Source organism: Piliocolobus tephrosceles, chromosome 1 (assembly GCF_002776525.5).
Source record: "Piliocolobus tephrosceles isolate RC106 chromosome 1, ASM277652v3, whole genome shotgun sequence".
NCBI lineage: Eukaryota > Metazoa > Chordata > Mammalia > Primates > Cercopithecidae > Piliocolobus > Piliocolobus tephrosceles.
The window spans coordinates 159,566,600-159,583,557 of NC_045434.1; the positions used below are offsets into that span (position 1 = coordinate 159,566,600).

General features: G+C 33.7%; 1 protein-coding gene across 3 annotated transcripts in view; it reads left to right on the plus strand.

Moving 5' to 3' along the window:
* DOCK7 (dedicator of cytokinesis 7) overlaps window positions 1–16,958 on the plus strand; it is a 243,640-nt gene that overhangs the window by 101,304 nt on the left and 125,378 nt on the right. For 2 of the 3 annotated variants that reach the window (XM_026454153.1, XM_026454154.1), the window contains exons 15-16: window positions 10,626–10,743; window positions 14,016–14,086. In XM_026454153.1, coding sequence (XP_026309938.1) covers window positions 10,626–10,743; window positions 14,016–14,086 — 189 coding nt within the window. Of the gene's footprint in view, window positions 1–10,625; window positions 10,744–12,382; window positions 13,170–14,015; window positions 14,087–16,958 lie in introns of those variants that run through there. The other variant, XM_026454155.2, reaches the window with a different exon arrangement.

The window sequence follows — 16,958 nt, forward strand, 5'->3', positions numbered from 1 at the left end:
ATTGTATTTAACTTTGCTGTTTTATAAACTGCACATTCAATGATATGGTGACTACCTGTTTTTAAAAGCTGATTTTACTTTTTTATGGTTTTAAGAGATTTACAAGTCAAAAATAAACTTTTTTGTTGAGTAAATTTATTATTAAAGTTGAGGAAAAGAATTAATTAAGTATGCGTTTCTCAAACTGCACTTCAGTTCTTTTGGAAACATTGATCCATCCCAAAAAACACTTTCTCTCTGAAGCCTTTCTCCATTCCCTCAGGTGGTGGTACAGCTCTCAATTCTGTATTCCTTTGGTACTCTGTGTAAATCAACATATAATTATATGCTCCTTATTTTTTGTCACTATAATTGTTAATATGGTTTTTTTGCATCACCTTATATGTCTTAACCATCCTTGTATATTATCACAAAATCCCATATATAGTAAGTTTCATTAAAGACATTTCACTCCCCTTTCTCCACTGTGTTCTGTGTCTCTCTGTTCTAGGCTCTTTACCATGTGCTTACTGAAGGAACAATGGATATGTGGTCATCTAGGATCAAACAGAATTGAATCTTAAATACTTTCAATGTCACAAGCAACTTACCCATCATAAGTTTTTCTGAAGTTTGTGAGCTTAGTAACAATTTTGATAATATACATTTTAAAAAAATAAGAGATTAATAACTTTTTTTTTTAAAGACGATGTCTTAATATATTGCCCATGCTGGTCTGGAAATATTGGGCTCAAGTAATTCTTTTGCCTTGGCCTCCCAAAATTTACAGACCTGAGCCCAGTCGATTACAGGCGTGGGCCCAGCCAATTAATAATATTTCTAAAAATAAATGTTCCACTGTGCTTCCAACTTAGTGTTAAAAAGAAAAATACTAATATGAGTGATTATTCTTATTAAGTGTTCATATTAAGAACTTTGTGAGAAAATAGTATCCTTTAAAACTACTTAATCTTGACATATTAATATGGTGAAATTGTTAAGAATATGGGTGCTGGAGTCAGACTGTAGTGGGGTCCAAAGCCAGCTCTAGCTGTCTGACCTTGGACAAGTTACTTAACTTCCGCTTGGATTAGTCTCCTCATCTGTAAAGCTGGGGTAATTATAGTACATAATTCATAGTGTTATGATAATTTAACAATAATACATGTAGAGCACTTAGAACAGTGTTGGGCAAACAGGTAGTGCTCAAAATGCTAGTTATTATGTCACATGAAACTAACTTTTAACCTGTGTATGTGTGTGAGTATATATAATCAACCTTACCTAAAATAAATTTTTCATAAAGTTAGTATCTTTTTAACACAGGGAAAAGTTTTATCATAATGAATTTCAGTGTAAATTATAAATTGTTACTACAAAATGAACCATTTCCAAATTTCTTTTCTTTTTTTTAGAGTCAGGGTCTTGCTCTGTTGTCCAGGCTGGAGTGCAGTGGCATGATCATAGCTCACTATAGCCACGAATTCCTGGGCTCGAGTGAGCCTCCTCCCTCAGCCTTCCAAGTAGCTGAGACTACAGATGCATGCCAACACGCCCAGCTAATTTTTAAATATTTTGTAGAGACTGGGTCTCACTATGTTGTCCAAGCTGGCTCAGTATGTTGTCGAACTCCTGACTTCAAGTGAACCTCCCACATCAGCCTCTCAAAGTGCTGATATTACAGGAGTAAGCCACTGTGCTCATCCCTAAATTTCTATTCTTAGAAATGCCTCTTCATTGTATAAAATAGAGGGTCTTCTTTTTGATGACTCAGGATTTTGGGTATAATAGTTATAGTACAGGTAGTATTAAGGGGTTTGGGTGTAATAGTTATAGTACAGGTAGTATTCCATAGTGGTTAAGAGCATGATTCTGGAACAAGACTGCCTGAATCAGAATCCTGGATTTGGTATTCTTCAGCTTTGTGACCTTTGGTCAAATTACTTCACATTTCTGAACCCCTGTTCTCTCATCTGTCCAGTGAGAATGACACCTATTTTATAGGCTTGTATAAAGATTAAAAGTTTATATTTTCAAAGCACTTAGAACATTACCTGGTGTGTCATAAACACTACATAATATTAATATATTAGCCATTTTTGTAATTAGAACTAATCAATGCATTTGTACCCATAGTATAGTATTTTACTGGTGAAAATTAATTGCATATTAAGATAATGTAAATTGGGAAATTTTGTTATGGTCTAGATTTTTTAAGTTTTGGTCTCTTGTACCTTTTTAAAGAATTATGTCTTTTGATTAGGTTGTGTATGATTTTTAAGTGTCCAATATGGAACCACAAAAGGGTAAGAAAATATTTTTCATTTCCATCTTACCCTTTACTCTGGTTCGTGTTATGGAATTATAAAAGTGTATGTTGAGCTAGAGAAGAAATTCAAATTTTCTCCTTCTTTAAATAGAAAAGTTACAGTTGTAATTATTGGCCATGAAATACATATTTCAAAACTTCTCTTAACTAAGCTGTCAGCTTTTAGGGCTTACAACTATTGATCCTGATATTTCATCTACTTGCTAGTTGAAGGAGAGTATAGATGGGCAAACTTCTCTCCCCTATTACACTATAAGCCATTTATTGGCAAGATTTGTATGTGTAATTTATATTCCTTATAATGCTTTAGTACAGTAACGCCTTACACATTGTAGAAGCAATGTTTATTGAATGAATAAGAGAATGATAAAATCAACATATAGGGATTTTCCAAGTGCAGAATGTATATGTAGTAGTGATTACCCCCTTTTGATATACTACATTCTTTTTAGAGCAGGGAATTTCTCTTCTCTATGGAAGAAGAGTAGCCCCTTTTTTAGTGCATGGAAGTAACTGAACACTAGTACCAAAGAGAGACTTTATGAAAGTATTTCCTTCTATATTTATACTGTACTAGGATACTAACACTTTTTGCTCAATTTGTGAATGTCTCACAAATAACACTGACAGAGTAGAGGTAATGGTCACGTAGTCTTGGTTTCTAGTATATTGTCTCCTGGTGTAAGTGTCTGTATAATTCTTTTCTTAGAGTAATATGAATGATATTATTGATTATAATTAAAGTAAGTAATTTGCCTAATTATAAACTGCAGAACCATTTCAACATGGGAAAATACATTGAAAGTAGTAATTTTATAAAGGATTTTCTGCCTGCCTTTTAATACTTCCTGTCTGGGTACACATTGCTAAAAGCAGAATCTGATCTTTGCTTGAACTTGTGCCTATTTAAATAGAACCCTGGTCAAATATAACCAGCAATGTAAAAACTAAAAAATTTTATGCCAAGGAAAATAAGAAACTTGTAAGCAAATGTAGGCCCTAATTTAAGGATTCCTAGTTCCTAGGAACCAGTATAAAAATTTCTTAGCTGTAGAGAATTTTAGGACATTTAAGAGCCTAAATTGTTAAATTCCAAGCAGAACAAAGTCCTTTATCCTACACCAGGTTGTGTAATCTTATGGAGATATGACTTTCAAATAAAATACAAGGTATTTTGGCTCTTTTTTACATAGTATTTAATTTCTTCCTTTTTAACTGTGATAATTTGTTTTTGAATTAATGTTGGATAGGAAGATCCTATTGTATGTTTTATACTGATAACATATCTCAGTTAGAACCACTCACCTATCAAGTGTTCAGTTGTCTCATTAGACCATCTTTTTGGACAGTGTAGATCCAGAAGTTAAGTGACCTTTGAAGGAATAATTTTATCTATTTTACTGTTTTGTATGTTCACTATTAACACGTTAAGTTTTGTACATATATATTTTTTAATTGAACAGCCATATCTTTGGACATATAAAGATTTTTATTTGTTTGTTTGTTTGTTTGTTTGTTTATGAGACGGAATTTTGCTCTTTGTTGCCCAGGCTGGAGTGCAGTAGCACAATCTTGGCTCTCTGCAACCTCCCCGTCCTGGGTTCAAGTGATTCTCCTGTCTCAGCCTCCCGAATAGCTGGAATTACAGGTGCCCCCAACCGCGCCGGGCTAATTTTTGTATTTTTAGTAGAGACGGGGTTTCAGCATGTTGGCCAGGCTGGTCTCGAACTCCTGACCTCAGGTGATTCACCTGCCTTGGCCTCCCAGAGTGCTGGGATTACAAGCATGAGCCACTGTGCCTGGCTAAGATTTTTAATGCGCAAAGGACTTCTTGTGAAAACTCAGGTATTTCAAAAACCTATAAAAAAGAAAAATATTGACTCTCTTTACTTTTTGGATCTATCATACCAGACCCTTTGAATGACTAACCATACTTTTTTATAACACAAATGGGATCTTGTTATATATAATAGCTCATGAGATATATATTTTTCAGGATCTTAGTATTTTAAAATTTATTTTCCTGTGAATGTCTATAGAGTTATGACATCCTTTTCAATAGCTGCATACTCCTCTGTTATATACATGAACCTTAATTTAATCAGCCCCCTTTTAATCATTTGTTTCCAATTTTCTAATTATAAACAGTATGTATAGAAAATGCTTTTATGGTGGTGGTGTATGTATATAAATATTTTCATATACATTCATAGACGTTGACTTTTAACTTATGATTGCTTTTGTCAGATTGTCCTTCAGAAGGGTTGTAGCAATGTACATCTTGCCAGGAGTATATGAGAGTTCCTCTTTTCCCATATCCTTTACAAATGCTTTTAATGAAAAAGGCAAAAAATGTTGATAAATCTAACAGACAAGTATATATCTAGTTTGTTTTGCTGGCCATCTCTGTTGCCCTCTTTGCAAATTATCTGGGTAGGTATATAATTTGCTCCTCTCCTTGTTACCCTCTTTTTAAGTTTGTCTCTTTCTGACTAATTTTAGGAATCATTTACATATTGTGGATACTAATTCTTTGTTATATATGTAACAAACAATAGTTTTTTTCAGTTTGTCATTTTCTTCTACCTGTGTTTATGGTATCACTTGCTGTGTATTAATGGATGCTTTAAAATTTATATCTTATAAATGTTCTGGCTTGGGCTAAGAAATGCCTTTCTCACCTGTAAAATCTCATCTCTTTAAAGCTCTTCTAGTATCTTTGTGGTTTTATTTTTGTTATTTTAGCCTTTGATTAATCTATAATTTATTCTGATGAGATTGAAATATGAATTCATCTTTTTCCTGCTAAGTAGGCAACTACCTCAACATTTTTCATTAATTTACCTTGTTGTTGATTTGAAATTTCTTTGAAGGAGAATTTTAAATGCAAAGTAAAGACCTACTAGATTTACTTGGGAATTTATTGGTAGAGTCAGTAGTCAAATGGAAAAGAATTTGGATTCAAAATTCAAAATTGCATGCCTTTCACCTTCAGAGACGAGTTTAAAATTATATTGCTTATGTTGAAAATCAAACATAGTTTATCGATAGTGTTCAGTCAATTTCTATTTAACCTGGAATCTAAACTCCTAGAAGTGTTAAGTAACTAAATTTTTAAATACTGTCTGTACTATTTATTCATTTATTTATTCATTAAATATGAGGCACTATTTAAGGGACTGGTAATAGAGCAGTTATACAGATAATAAGGTCCCTGCCCTCATGTTTTGGTTGTATTAGAGGAGAAATAAAAATAAGAAGTAATACATAAATGAACAAGATATAGATTCTGTAAGAGTTCTGAGTGAAGTAACAAAATGGTGTGATGGGGGAAGGGTAAAGGTGAGGCTTTCCTATATTTGAAAGATGGGAAGTAGCAAGTCATGTCCATGCCCACAAAGCAAAGATAGTAGTAATCCAAATGTGGAGATTTGGGAGTGGGAGTGGCAGAGGGAAACATGCATGGCATGTTTGTTTTTCTGTATGTTTTGCATGTCTATTTCATTTGAAAATCTCTCATTGACATTTGTGAGCAGATTTTTTTGAGTTTTTTTTCCTTTTATTATTTTTTATTTTTTAATGTAGATTAATTTTTTAAGAAACTTTTAGGTTTGGGGACACATGTGAAGGTTTATTAGATAAACTCGTGTTATAGGGATTAGTTGTATAGATTATTTCATCACTCAGGTATTAAACCCAGTACCCAATAGTTATCTTTTCTGCTCCTCTCCCTCCCCCACCCTCCCTTCTCAAGTAGATCCCTGTGTCTGTTGTTTCCTTCTTTATGTTCGTAAGTTCTTATCATTTGGCTCCAACTTATAAGTGAGAACATGCGGTATTTGGTTTTCTCTTACTGCATTAGTTTGCTAAGGATAATGGCCCCCAGGTCCATCCATGTTTTTGCAAGACATGATCTTGTTGTTTTTTATGGTTGCATGGTATTCCCTGTGTACATGTACCACATTTACTTTATTTCTTTATCCAGTCCATCATTGATGAGCATTTAGGTTGATTCCATGTCTTTGCTATTGCGAATGGTGCTGCAGTGAACATTCATGTGCATCTGTCTGTATGGTAGCCTGATTTATATTCCTCTGGGTATATACACAGTAACGGGATTGCTGGGTCGAATGGTAGTTTTGCTCTTTGAGGAATCACTATACTGCGTTCTACAATGGTTAAACTAACTTAGACTCCCCACAACAGTGTATAAGTGTTCCCTTTTCTCCACAACCTCACCAGCATCTGTTGTTATTTTTTTACTTTTTGATAATAGCCATTCTGACTGGTGTGAGATGGTATCTTATTGTGGTTTTGAATTGCATTTCTCTCATGATCAGTGATGTTGAGCTTTTTTTCATATGCTTGTTGGCTGCATGTGTATCTTCTTTTGAGAAGTGTCTGTTCATGTACTTTGTGGACAGATTCTTTAATCCCAGGTCCTTGTCTGGCTACAATATGATTCTGTGTTCACAGCATTGATCATACTACATTATTATCATTATTTGCTTGTCTGATTTCCCCTCTAGACCATGAGTTCTCTGAAGTTAAGGACTTCATTTTTTATCTCCATATTCTCAGTATCTGTCACACTGTGGATACTCAATAAACGTTACAATGAGGAATTATAGACATACTTCAGATTAATATATTATCATGTGCTTTGCATTCTGTTCTTTCCCACCATCTCCTCAGGAATCTTACATTCTTGTTCTAGTATATGCAGACTCTGTCTCAACTAAATTTTTTTCACAAGGATGTAATCAAGATCAAACCTTTCTTATTTTAAAAGACTTCCAAAATTCCCATATTCTGTCTCCAATTATTACATTATATTTTTCCCCTTCACAGCTACTTTTAAGAATTTCATTTTATTTTATTACCTCCTTTTTACTCCTGAACCTACTTTTATCTGTTTGCAGCCTGAGATTTTCAGTGACTTTCATTTTGCTAAACCCTGTTTAATTTTTTCAGTACTTGCCTAACTCTTGAGTAGCATTTAATATTTAATTATTTCATTTTTCTTATATTTTCTTGCTTTGGTTTCCATATCATTGTACTCTCATAGTTTTCTTTCTTCTGTATGAGTAGTGCCTTTCCGGTCTTCTTTGCAGACTTGTCTGTCTCTGTCTGAACATAGAATCTTGGAATTCCTTAAGATGCCATTCTTAGAACAACACAGATGAGTAATTGATATACTTTTAATCCGTTCATAGCTGGTATCCTGGAGAATAACTCTCAGCTTGGGAAAAATTATATATAGATGCAAGACAGAAAAGATTAAGTAAAAACTTTATAGTCCTGAATTTGAATTGGAAATATCAGTATGAAGTCAGGATACTTTTTTTTGTTAGAAGCATTTCCCCCCAGCTCTTTATAACTGAAATCATCTAGAAACAGTGACTAGTCCACAATGAATGCTCACATTGTGGTTTGAAAAAAAAAAATGTTTCTTAAGAAAACTACAGCTTCTTGGTAAAATCACTGACTCCAGGTCTGGGGAAAAAAAAATAAGAAGAGTCTGGAACATCTTGTCATAACAGATAATTGTCACAGACTACTACAATTGAATCAAAAACCAGCTTGCATTATTTTTTTCATTTGCCAAAGATGGGACAATTTAATCATCTATAAGGATAATAACTATAATATACTGAGATTCATCAAATATGTTTCATCCGTGAGTTTATAAATCATGCTAAAAAATAAGATGTAATTGATCCTTTTTGGAGGATTGTAGTACACCAATGTATTATTTTGCAAACTGGCAGATAATGGAAAAGAATCAAGCATTTATTGCTGCCTCTCATATAATGGTTCACTGGCAAAGCAAATAGTAGATGAGGGAAAGCACTCTTCATAAGTGTGCTCCAGATGTAAAATTAAAAAGAAATGATAGAATATTACCATTTGGCAACCTGAATGAATTAATGGATTTAGGCGGGCTAGGCACTGTGGCTTGTGCCTGTAATCTCAGCATTTTGGGAGGCCAAGATGGGAGAATCACTTGAGCCCAGGAGTTTAAGACCAGCCTGATCAACATAGTGAGACCCCATCTCTACAAAAAATAGAAAAATTAGCCCAGTGTGATGACACGTGCCTGTAGTCCCAGCTACTTAGGAGGCTGAGGCGGAAGGATCACTTTAGGCCAGGAGTTCAAGGCTGCAGTGAGGTATGATCACACCACTGCACTTCAGCCTGAGCGACAGAGTGAGACCTTGTCTCTTAAAAAAAATAATAAATTTTAAAAATTAAAAAAAAAATGGATTTAGGCATTGATCATCATTGTCTACTAATTTCACAAAAGGAAGCAACCACGTATTTCCTGAAAAAATAACACAGTATCCTTTATAAAGTGATCTTCCTGAAAAAAATTCTAACCTCAATGTGACGAAGGCTCTGGATTCAACTCTCAATTTACAAAAACCACAGTAGAATATCTCAAATGACACTACAGGAGTGTGATCAGTAAAATCTAGGCTCTGGAAAATCTACACAGAAACAATTCACTTTCTTCAACAAATAAATCACAAGGCTAGAAAAGATGGGGGATCTTATAAATGAGAAGACATCCCCATACTAGGTACCTGTTTTTTCCTCCTATAGGGCTTTTGCATGCCTGTCTTGTAACACTGTGTTGTTTTGAAGCGGTCTGTGTATAGGCATTTTTATCCTGTTATACTATGTTCCTCAAGACCAGGGAGTGATTTCTTAATCCTACTATTTATTTTCCTAGTGCCCACCACAATGCCTGACATTTATTGAAGCAATCAGTAAATGTTTTCTTTATACATTTTACTTGATGATTTCAGTGGTTGGTCAGTCACAGTCAACTTTGATCTTAAGTTCTTTAGATTAGCAAGCTAACCAGTCATAACAGTTCCATATTTGCCTTTTATACTTTTTGACTATTTTGAGCACAACTGATTCTTCTCCATTTTTTTAGTACTTCTAGATGGTGTGCTTATTGTCAAAGACATTCCCGTCCTCTAGCATGGAAATTACTTTATTGCTTTTTCTAATTGTAAAGATCATGTATTTTCACTGTAAAATTTTAAATAAAGTATAAAAATGAAAACCATTACTATTAACTAAAACACACTCAAGCCATCATTATTATTTTTTAGAAATATGATTTTATCCATTCTCTCTCTCTGCCTTCCCCACACCCCCATACAGAGTTTTCCACAAATAGGGTAATGCCACTACACATCCTGCTCTGGAACCTGCTTCTCCCCCACCCTGTGTCCCATTCAATATGCCTAGGTATCTCTTTCTACATCAGTAAATATGGCCGTACATTGTCAGTTTGAGGATACATGATATTCCTTCTTATTAATATATGTTAACCAACTCAGTACTGATAAATATTGTGTTTCTTTGTAATTTTGTGTAATCATTCTCTTATGGAACACAATCATTTGTACATGTGTGCAGTTTTCTTCTCAGGTTAGAGATGTGTTTGTTGGGTCAAAGTGTTGTGTTCATTTAAAATTTCTATATTGCCCTACCACTCTTCAGGATATTTAGACCTGTTTTCATTGCCCCAGCAGTTGATTAGCAAGGTTCTATTATACTCAACGTCTTGTTCATTGGCTATAAGCACTAGTCTTCAGGTAAAGTAACTCTTAATTTTTTTTTTTTTTAAGCTCTTTGGTGTCTTTTCTTGAATTATTTCTCTTCTGTGTGTTGGCAGCGAGGACTATTAAAGTTTGTCTATGATAGAGATCATAAGCTGGACAAGAATTCAAACAAATACAAATTAGGATGTTATTGTCTTGTAGTAACTACCTAACTCTATTATACCCATCATATTGTAATGCATTTTTGAAAAATAATGTGGAATATTATACCTCTTAAATTCTTAATCACATTTATACAAAAGCCACATTTATAAATGTCATCGTATTTATATGTGCTTGGGGGAACTAAGATAATATTATAACTATTTTTTTAACTTAATAATGTTTCAGTCCATATTCATTTATTCCATAAGCCTCTTGTAGAGTGAAGATAATGAGTTTTGAGGTCTGACTGACCTGTACTCTGATTTCAGCTTTGTCATTTACTTGGTTGTATATGAAAATCAATTAACTTTTCTGAATCTCAGTTTATCTGCAAAATTGGGATGTGTTTGCTGTGTATTTGAATGATTGCTCTCAAAAGAAAATAAAACATCACATGTTAAATAGTTAGCATAATGGCTAGCCAATATCTGTAATTCAGCATTTGCTCACTTATTTTGTGGTATTTTGTGAGTGATACATAGTGTTTTTTAGATTTGTGTTTACTATCTTCTATGCTGTTGCTTTCACAGGAATCTTCTCTACATATACCCTCAGAGTCTTAATTTTGCCAATCGTCAAGGTTCTGCTAGAAATATAACAGTGAAAGTCCAGTTTATGTATGGAGAGGATCCAAGCAATGCCATGCCGGTAAGAAATGTTCGTTTACTTTTCTAATTTTTTGTATACAGTTCAAATAGACTTTTTTCTTTCTTTTTGGTTGGCAGCTCCAACCTGGAAATTAATGTGATCTTTCAAACCAAATTTCTAACTGCATTACTTTCTGTATAGAGATAGTAATGACGTTACTTAAAGACTAACTTGTTTTTGAAGACTTGGTATATGTTAGGCACTCCTAGAAATACAAAGATGAATAAGACTTGTAATACAGAGGATATAAAATGAATACATATAAATCTAAAATAGTAGTTTTCAAAAGAGAGTTAGATCAATATCACCTAGAGAACTGTATCAAAGTAGAGATACCTTTTCTGTACTTTTGGCGTCTATGATTCTTATTCTCCTCAATTCCCTTTAGAATGTAAGGCCAACTAGGGGAGGTGGGAAGTGATGTGTGGTATATGAGGCTGCGTTATAGTTTGAAAATGCTCCGCAGGTGATTTAATATGTGTGGCTTTCCCACCTTGGTTGACAGACTCTGGCATTAGTTCTCAATCTTGGCTGCACATTAGATTCACCTGGGGAGCTTTTCCAAGATACCAGTGCTCAGGCTGAATCTCATTTAAATTAAATCGTAATCTCTGGGATTGAACCAGATTTCAGTATTTTTAAGTCTCACCAGGGATTACATTTTGCAGACAATGTTGAGGATCAAGCTATGTGCTAATTATTAGAAGATTGACATAGGGATTCAAAGGAATAGGTAGGTATTCAGAGGTGGGAGAGAATGCCTTACTGAGGTAAGAAGCATCTCATGGAAGAGGTACTTTTGTGCTGAAATCAAAGGTCATTAAAATGTTAATAGCAGTATGTTTGGAGAGTGGGGAAAGGAAAGCATTTCAAGTTGGGGAATGCCCATGAACCGTAATGACAGTGGTGAGTTGCCAGTGAACCAGAGCACTGGAAGAAAAATCAGAAATAGTGGATTGAGACCAGACTAGAGATTCTTGAATGTCCAAATTGTCATTCAGGATTTGTGGGACACTAATAAATGCACGTTTCATGAGAGTGAATTTTTGGCTCAGCCGAGGGTAGTAATATATGGAATAGAAATATGCTATTGCTATAGATGCTCAACCTCTGAGAACCCTAGTGGGATGAAAATGAGCTAAGAATAGGTGCATTGTTAATAGTCTTATTTTATCCTTCCATGTCCATCTTTTAATGAAGTTCTTCTGATTTTCCACATACTAGGAAAGATACGTTTTCTTCTACCCTATTGCCTCGGTTACATCAACATTTGTGTATCTCCTTGACAATAGTGAGCACAAATTATTCATCTTTGTATTCTCCTATGGCATTTTTTTCAGTTTATTGCATATACTACATACTGAATAAATATTTGTTGGATAATTGTAGAACTTATTTTTGAGGTTTGGAATTCACATTTCATGTTTTATACTAGTTTATTTCTGCTGAAGGAATGAATGTACTATGATAGTTGATGAAAAGATACTAGATTGTGAAAATAGATGCTTGGTCAGCCTATGTGTGAGTTGCCATATAAATTTGAGCATGTGACAGATGTAGTATATGTAGAATAATCTACTTTTATTGTTTACCTAACAAACTCTTTCTTGTCTTATCATATATGTGGCCTCCTCTACAGAGCCCCAGCTGCACCCATCCTATACTGGCAGTTAGACCACTCCCTCTTTGGTGCTACCATAGCATCTTCTCACTTCTTTCATTGGACTTTATCACTTTATAATTCTATATTTATTTCTTAATCTCGCCCATTAGATTGTGAGCTCCTTGAGAGCAGGGATGATGTCTTACTCCTATCTATATCTTGACTCCTATCACATTTTTGGATAAATAATTAATGCTCAGTCTATATTACTGAATGATTAAAAATACATGTCAGATGGTCAAAAACGGAACACTGTCTGCTTTATGTCATTCATATTATGAAAGTAAACAAGTTTTGTGAAAAGTGATAGCATCTCAGAGGGAAATAAAGGTATTGCATTTCTTTTACTTGTGTGTTATTAGTCATATGAAAATACAGTGTTTTTATGTGTGAAGTGGCTGATTTGAAAGCGTATATAAACAGAGACATACTGTGTTTGCTTTTTTTTTTTTAAAAAGGACTGTTTAAATGGGTCCTAAGATAAATTTTTGATAATGTAATATTGACATGATAAAATTGTGAACTTCATAATTCTGGCACAGGAACAATTTATGAAAACATACTAAGGTATTTGTAAATTGAGGAAATTATATATATGTTAGGAAAGTCATAATTATTACACTTGTATATACCCTTAAAATAACAGAGCCTGCTTGAAATGTTGCAAAAAGAAACAGAAATACCTGCTAATATGCCTTTCTAATTAATAGGATGATGCCAATTAATCTCTTTATATAAATAATAAACTTCGAGTTGTTTTACCGGTTGTGTTGATGGAAGTGTGCTGACATGTTCACACATCTATTCATGCATGTGTAGAGATGGCTATACAGACTTTAAAAGTTTAATCTCTGGCTAGATAACACTGCAAGTGTGTCTCACCTAGGAATTATTGCTATAACCTTGACGTTGAGCCATTTATCTAATCAGCTGCTCTAATTAACCACAGTATTCCTGTTATTACTCCAGAATTCAAGAGACAGATATACAAGACTGAATTACTTTACCTATAAACTTATTTCAAAAGTAATATTGTATTCTTTTTAACATAGTGGATTAAAAAATATATGTATGCAAAAATATAAGAATGGAGCTCCTCCTCTATTGTAGAATAGCTTGAAGGAAATATTAGAAGCAAAGGATACATAGCTTGACCTAAAATAGGATTTCTGGTATCATATATAATTTATATTTGACTTTCAGAATGACTCTGCTGTTTTAGTGTTGAAGCCAACAATTTGTATAGTAGGTTTATGCCACTATTTATATTTCTTATATAAGTTCCAAATAATATGCTATATCTGATTAAAAGTGAATTCTTCACCTTCTTTAAGAAAAAGGAAAGAAATGTATCTAATTTCCAGTAGATATAAATAAAATTGATAGAAACTTTCGAAATGTTTGAATGTCAGATGGGTCTGTTGTTGAAAAGAAACTTATAGTTAAGCAATTGAACTTTTTGATGAACGTCAGTAGGCACATTGTTCTTCATTGGGCTGATTTTGCCCATTTTTCTCAAATAGTTATTAAATCAGACAAATTCTTACGTAGGTATGAAACATCCAGCATTTACTACAACAAAGTTTCAACATGCTGTTATTTGTTTCAGGTAATCTTTGGTAAATCTAGCTGTTCAGAATTTTCAAAGGAAGCCTATACAGCCGTAGTATATCATAACAGGTACTGAATTCAAATATTTCTTTCAAAGTTACTCACTTCTCAGTGGCATTGTTAGCACTCACATTAGTGTGTTTACCAAATGCTTTGCTGCACTAAATGTGCCAAATTCAAGGCTGACATCAGAGTTATAATTTTCAACCAGTGGATGCACAGCCATTCTCTATTGACATCTCAAATATGACTTTGTACACCAACATCTTTTCTATCGAATTCTCTGATCCTTTCATTTTTATTATATTGTTATTGATTATCATTGTGGCCTCTGGTCCTTTGGTCTTTCCCAGTTATTTCCACCTGACACTTTGTAGTAACTTAACCCTTTACTAAACTTGAACACATTAGTCAGTTAAATTGGTGATGCTACCAGTATCCATTAATTCTTTGATTTAGCGACTTGCCATTTTTCTTCCTTGAGAAATTGCTAACTTTGGATAACCTTTAATTTCTGCTTTCTTTTTGGGGGGATTATTGAATACTGTTGGAGAAAAATCACAAAATTGTATTAATCAGGACTATCACAAATTGATGTTGTATCATATGATAGGGCTATAGTAATTCATTTTATCTTTCTTTTGGCCTCAGCTCTTTTGTAATCTTATTGTCATTGTTTTTTCGTTTTTTGTTTTTAAAATTTTGCCCTCATTTAGCAATAGCTACAGCAGTTTCTTCTAGCTCCTACTTCTTTTCTGTGTGCTTTACTCTCAGCATTCCTATTTATTAAGACCATCCAACTTGAGATGTTCCATCAGCTTCTCTACTCTTCATCTCAAATTCTCTATACTGATTTGCCTTTCCTCTGTTTCATGGGAAATGATGGCCTACTCCCTGGTAAATGTGAATCTTTTCACCCCTGCTTTCAAATGATCCTTTTGACCTCTTTCAGAATATAAGTCAATCATTTATTCTGTTTCTTGCAGCATTAGTCTCCTGCTTCATTGGCTCTGTCTCTTATTCTCAAAAAGAAGCTTCTGTTTCCATACTTACAAACACAACATTCCTTTCTCAGTGCTGTTGTATAGTATGTATTTTCCTCGCCCTTCTTAAAACTTTCCTCTTATCTTTATGTTATGGCCTTGTCTTGGACTTCCTTCTACCTCTTTGAACACTTCATTTTTTTCTGTAGTATTCTTTTTCCCGTAAGTGTAAGGCATTCCACACAAAACACTAAAGTTTTGCCGTTAATCTCATTCTTAATATATTGTTTTCTTAATTAATCGTACATGTATCTCTCATAGTTACATTCAGTGAAAATGCTACTGCCTTAATGTTTATGTGGATTGTTTCCAATTCTGTTTTTAGTCATACCTTCCTTTTGAAGTACAGATACATATTTTTAGTGGCCTATTGGACATGCTTATTTGGATGCCCTGCTGTCTTCTCTGTGTTCATGTATCTATCCCTGACTCTTGTCCTGACCCTATGTCTTTCTTACTCTCCATTTTTACTAATAGTACCACCATTTTTCCAGATACTCTGGCTCAAAATTTAAGACATCTTTGTCTTTCCTGTTTAATATTCAATAATCTGTTAAGTCTTGCTGATTTCCTTTCTGCTTTATTACTAAACATATCCTGTGCTGTCCTGTTTCTGGGCCATTCTTGGTTTTTTTTTTTTTTCTATTATAATATAAAATCCCTTTATTTATTGAACTCCTACTCATTCTTCAAGGTCCATATCAAATATTATCTCCTAAGTTACAATTTCCTGATCTCTAACTTGAAGTAATCTGTTCAGCTCTGTTCTTGAAGCACATAACCCTATATGCTGTATACCAGGGGTCGGCAAACATTTTCTACAAAGGACTGGATGGTATATATTTTAGGCCTGTGGTTATATGGTCTCTCTTGCAACCATTCATCTATGCCTTTATAGTGCAAAAACAGCCATAGACAGTAAGAGATGTTACAAGTAAATGGGTATAGCTGTGTTTCAATAAAGCTTTATTTATGGACATTGAAATTTGAATTTCATATAATTTTCACATATTGTGAAATAGTATTATTCTTTTTTACCCCCATTTAAAAATGTAAAAACCATTCTTAGTTTGCAGGCTATACAAAACCAGGCAGTGAAGTATTTTTAGCTCATAGGCCATAGTTTGCCAACCCCTGTTTTATAGCATAGCTATTGATATATGTATGTCTTATTTATATTCCTACTAAGTTGCATACTTTTTGAGGGTAGTTGTTTTTTAATGTTCATCTTTAACACCACTACAAAAGTAACGCAATGTTTAGCCAAAGGTGGGCAATTAAACCTACTTATTGAATGAATAACTCTCTTAGATATTTAATTTTCAACAAAAGTCTTCACATTATGTGATTTTTTAGGACAGAAGTGAACTAAAACACTGAATACCAGGAAATGTATTGATAAAGAAGATAGTAATTTTTAAAAATTATCCCATTTTATTACTAGGTCTTTTTTGTTGTTGTTTGCAGCATCAGTGGAATTAAAATGACTATGCCATCTGACATTGTTGGTAAACTCAACTTTCTCATAATTCAGTGGTGATTGGTGGGATTAGTAATAAGATGCCTAGTGTCTTTTTTTTTTTTTCACCAAAGTCATCAAGTTCTCAGATGGCTAACATTAGCTATCTTTCTTGTTTATTATCAAAAGCCTTGTTCTACTTAATATTCCTTTGTTCAAGTCTATACCTGTTAATGTTTTTGAGGCTTATTTGAGATGGAAGGATATTTGACCTATTAACATCTAAGGAAGAAAACCTGATTGATGGGACAGACCTCGCTTTAAGGATAGTTGGAGCAATATGGTTTGGTTGTGTTTTTGTTGAATATAATTCTGAGAGACACTCATTGAATATGGAAGGTTGGAATGCTAAGGTTTTATCCCTTTTTGTTATGAATAG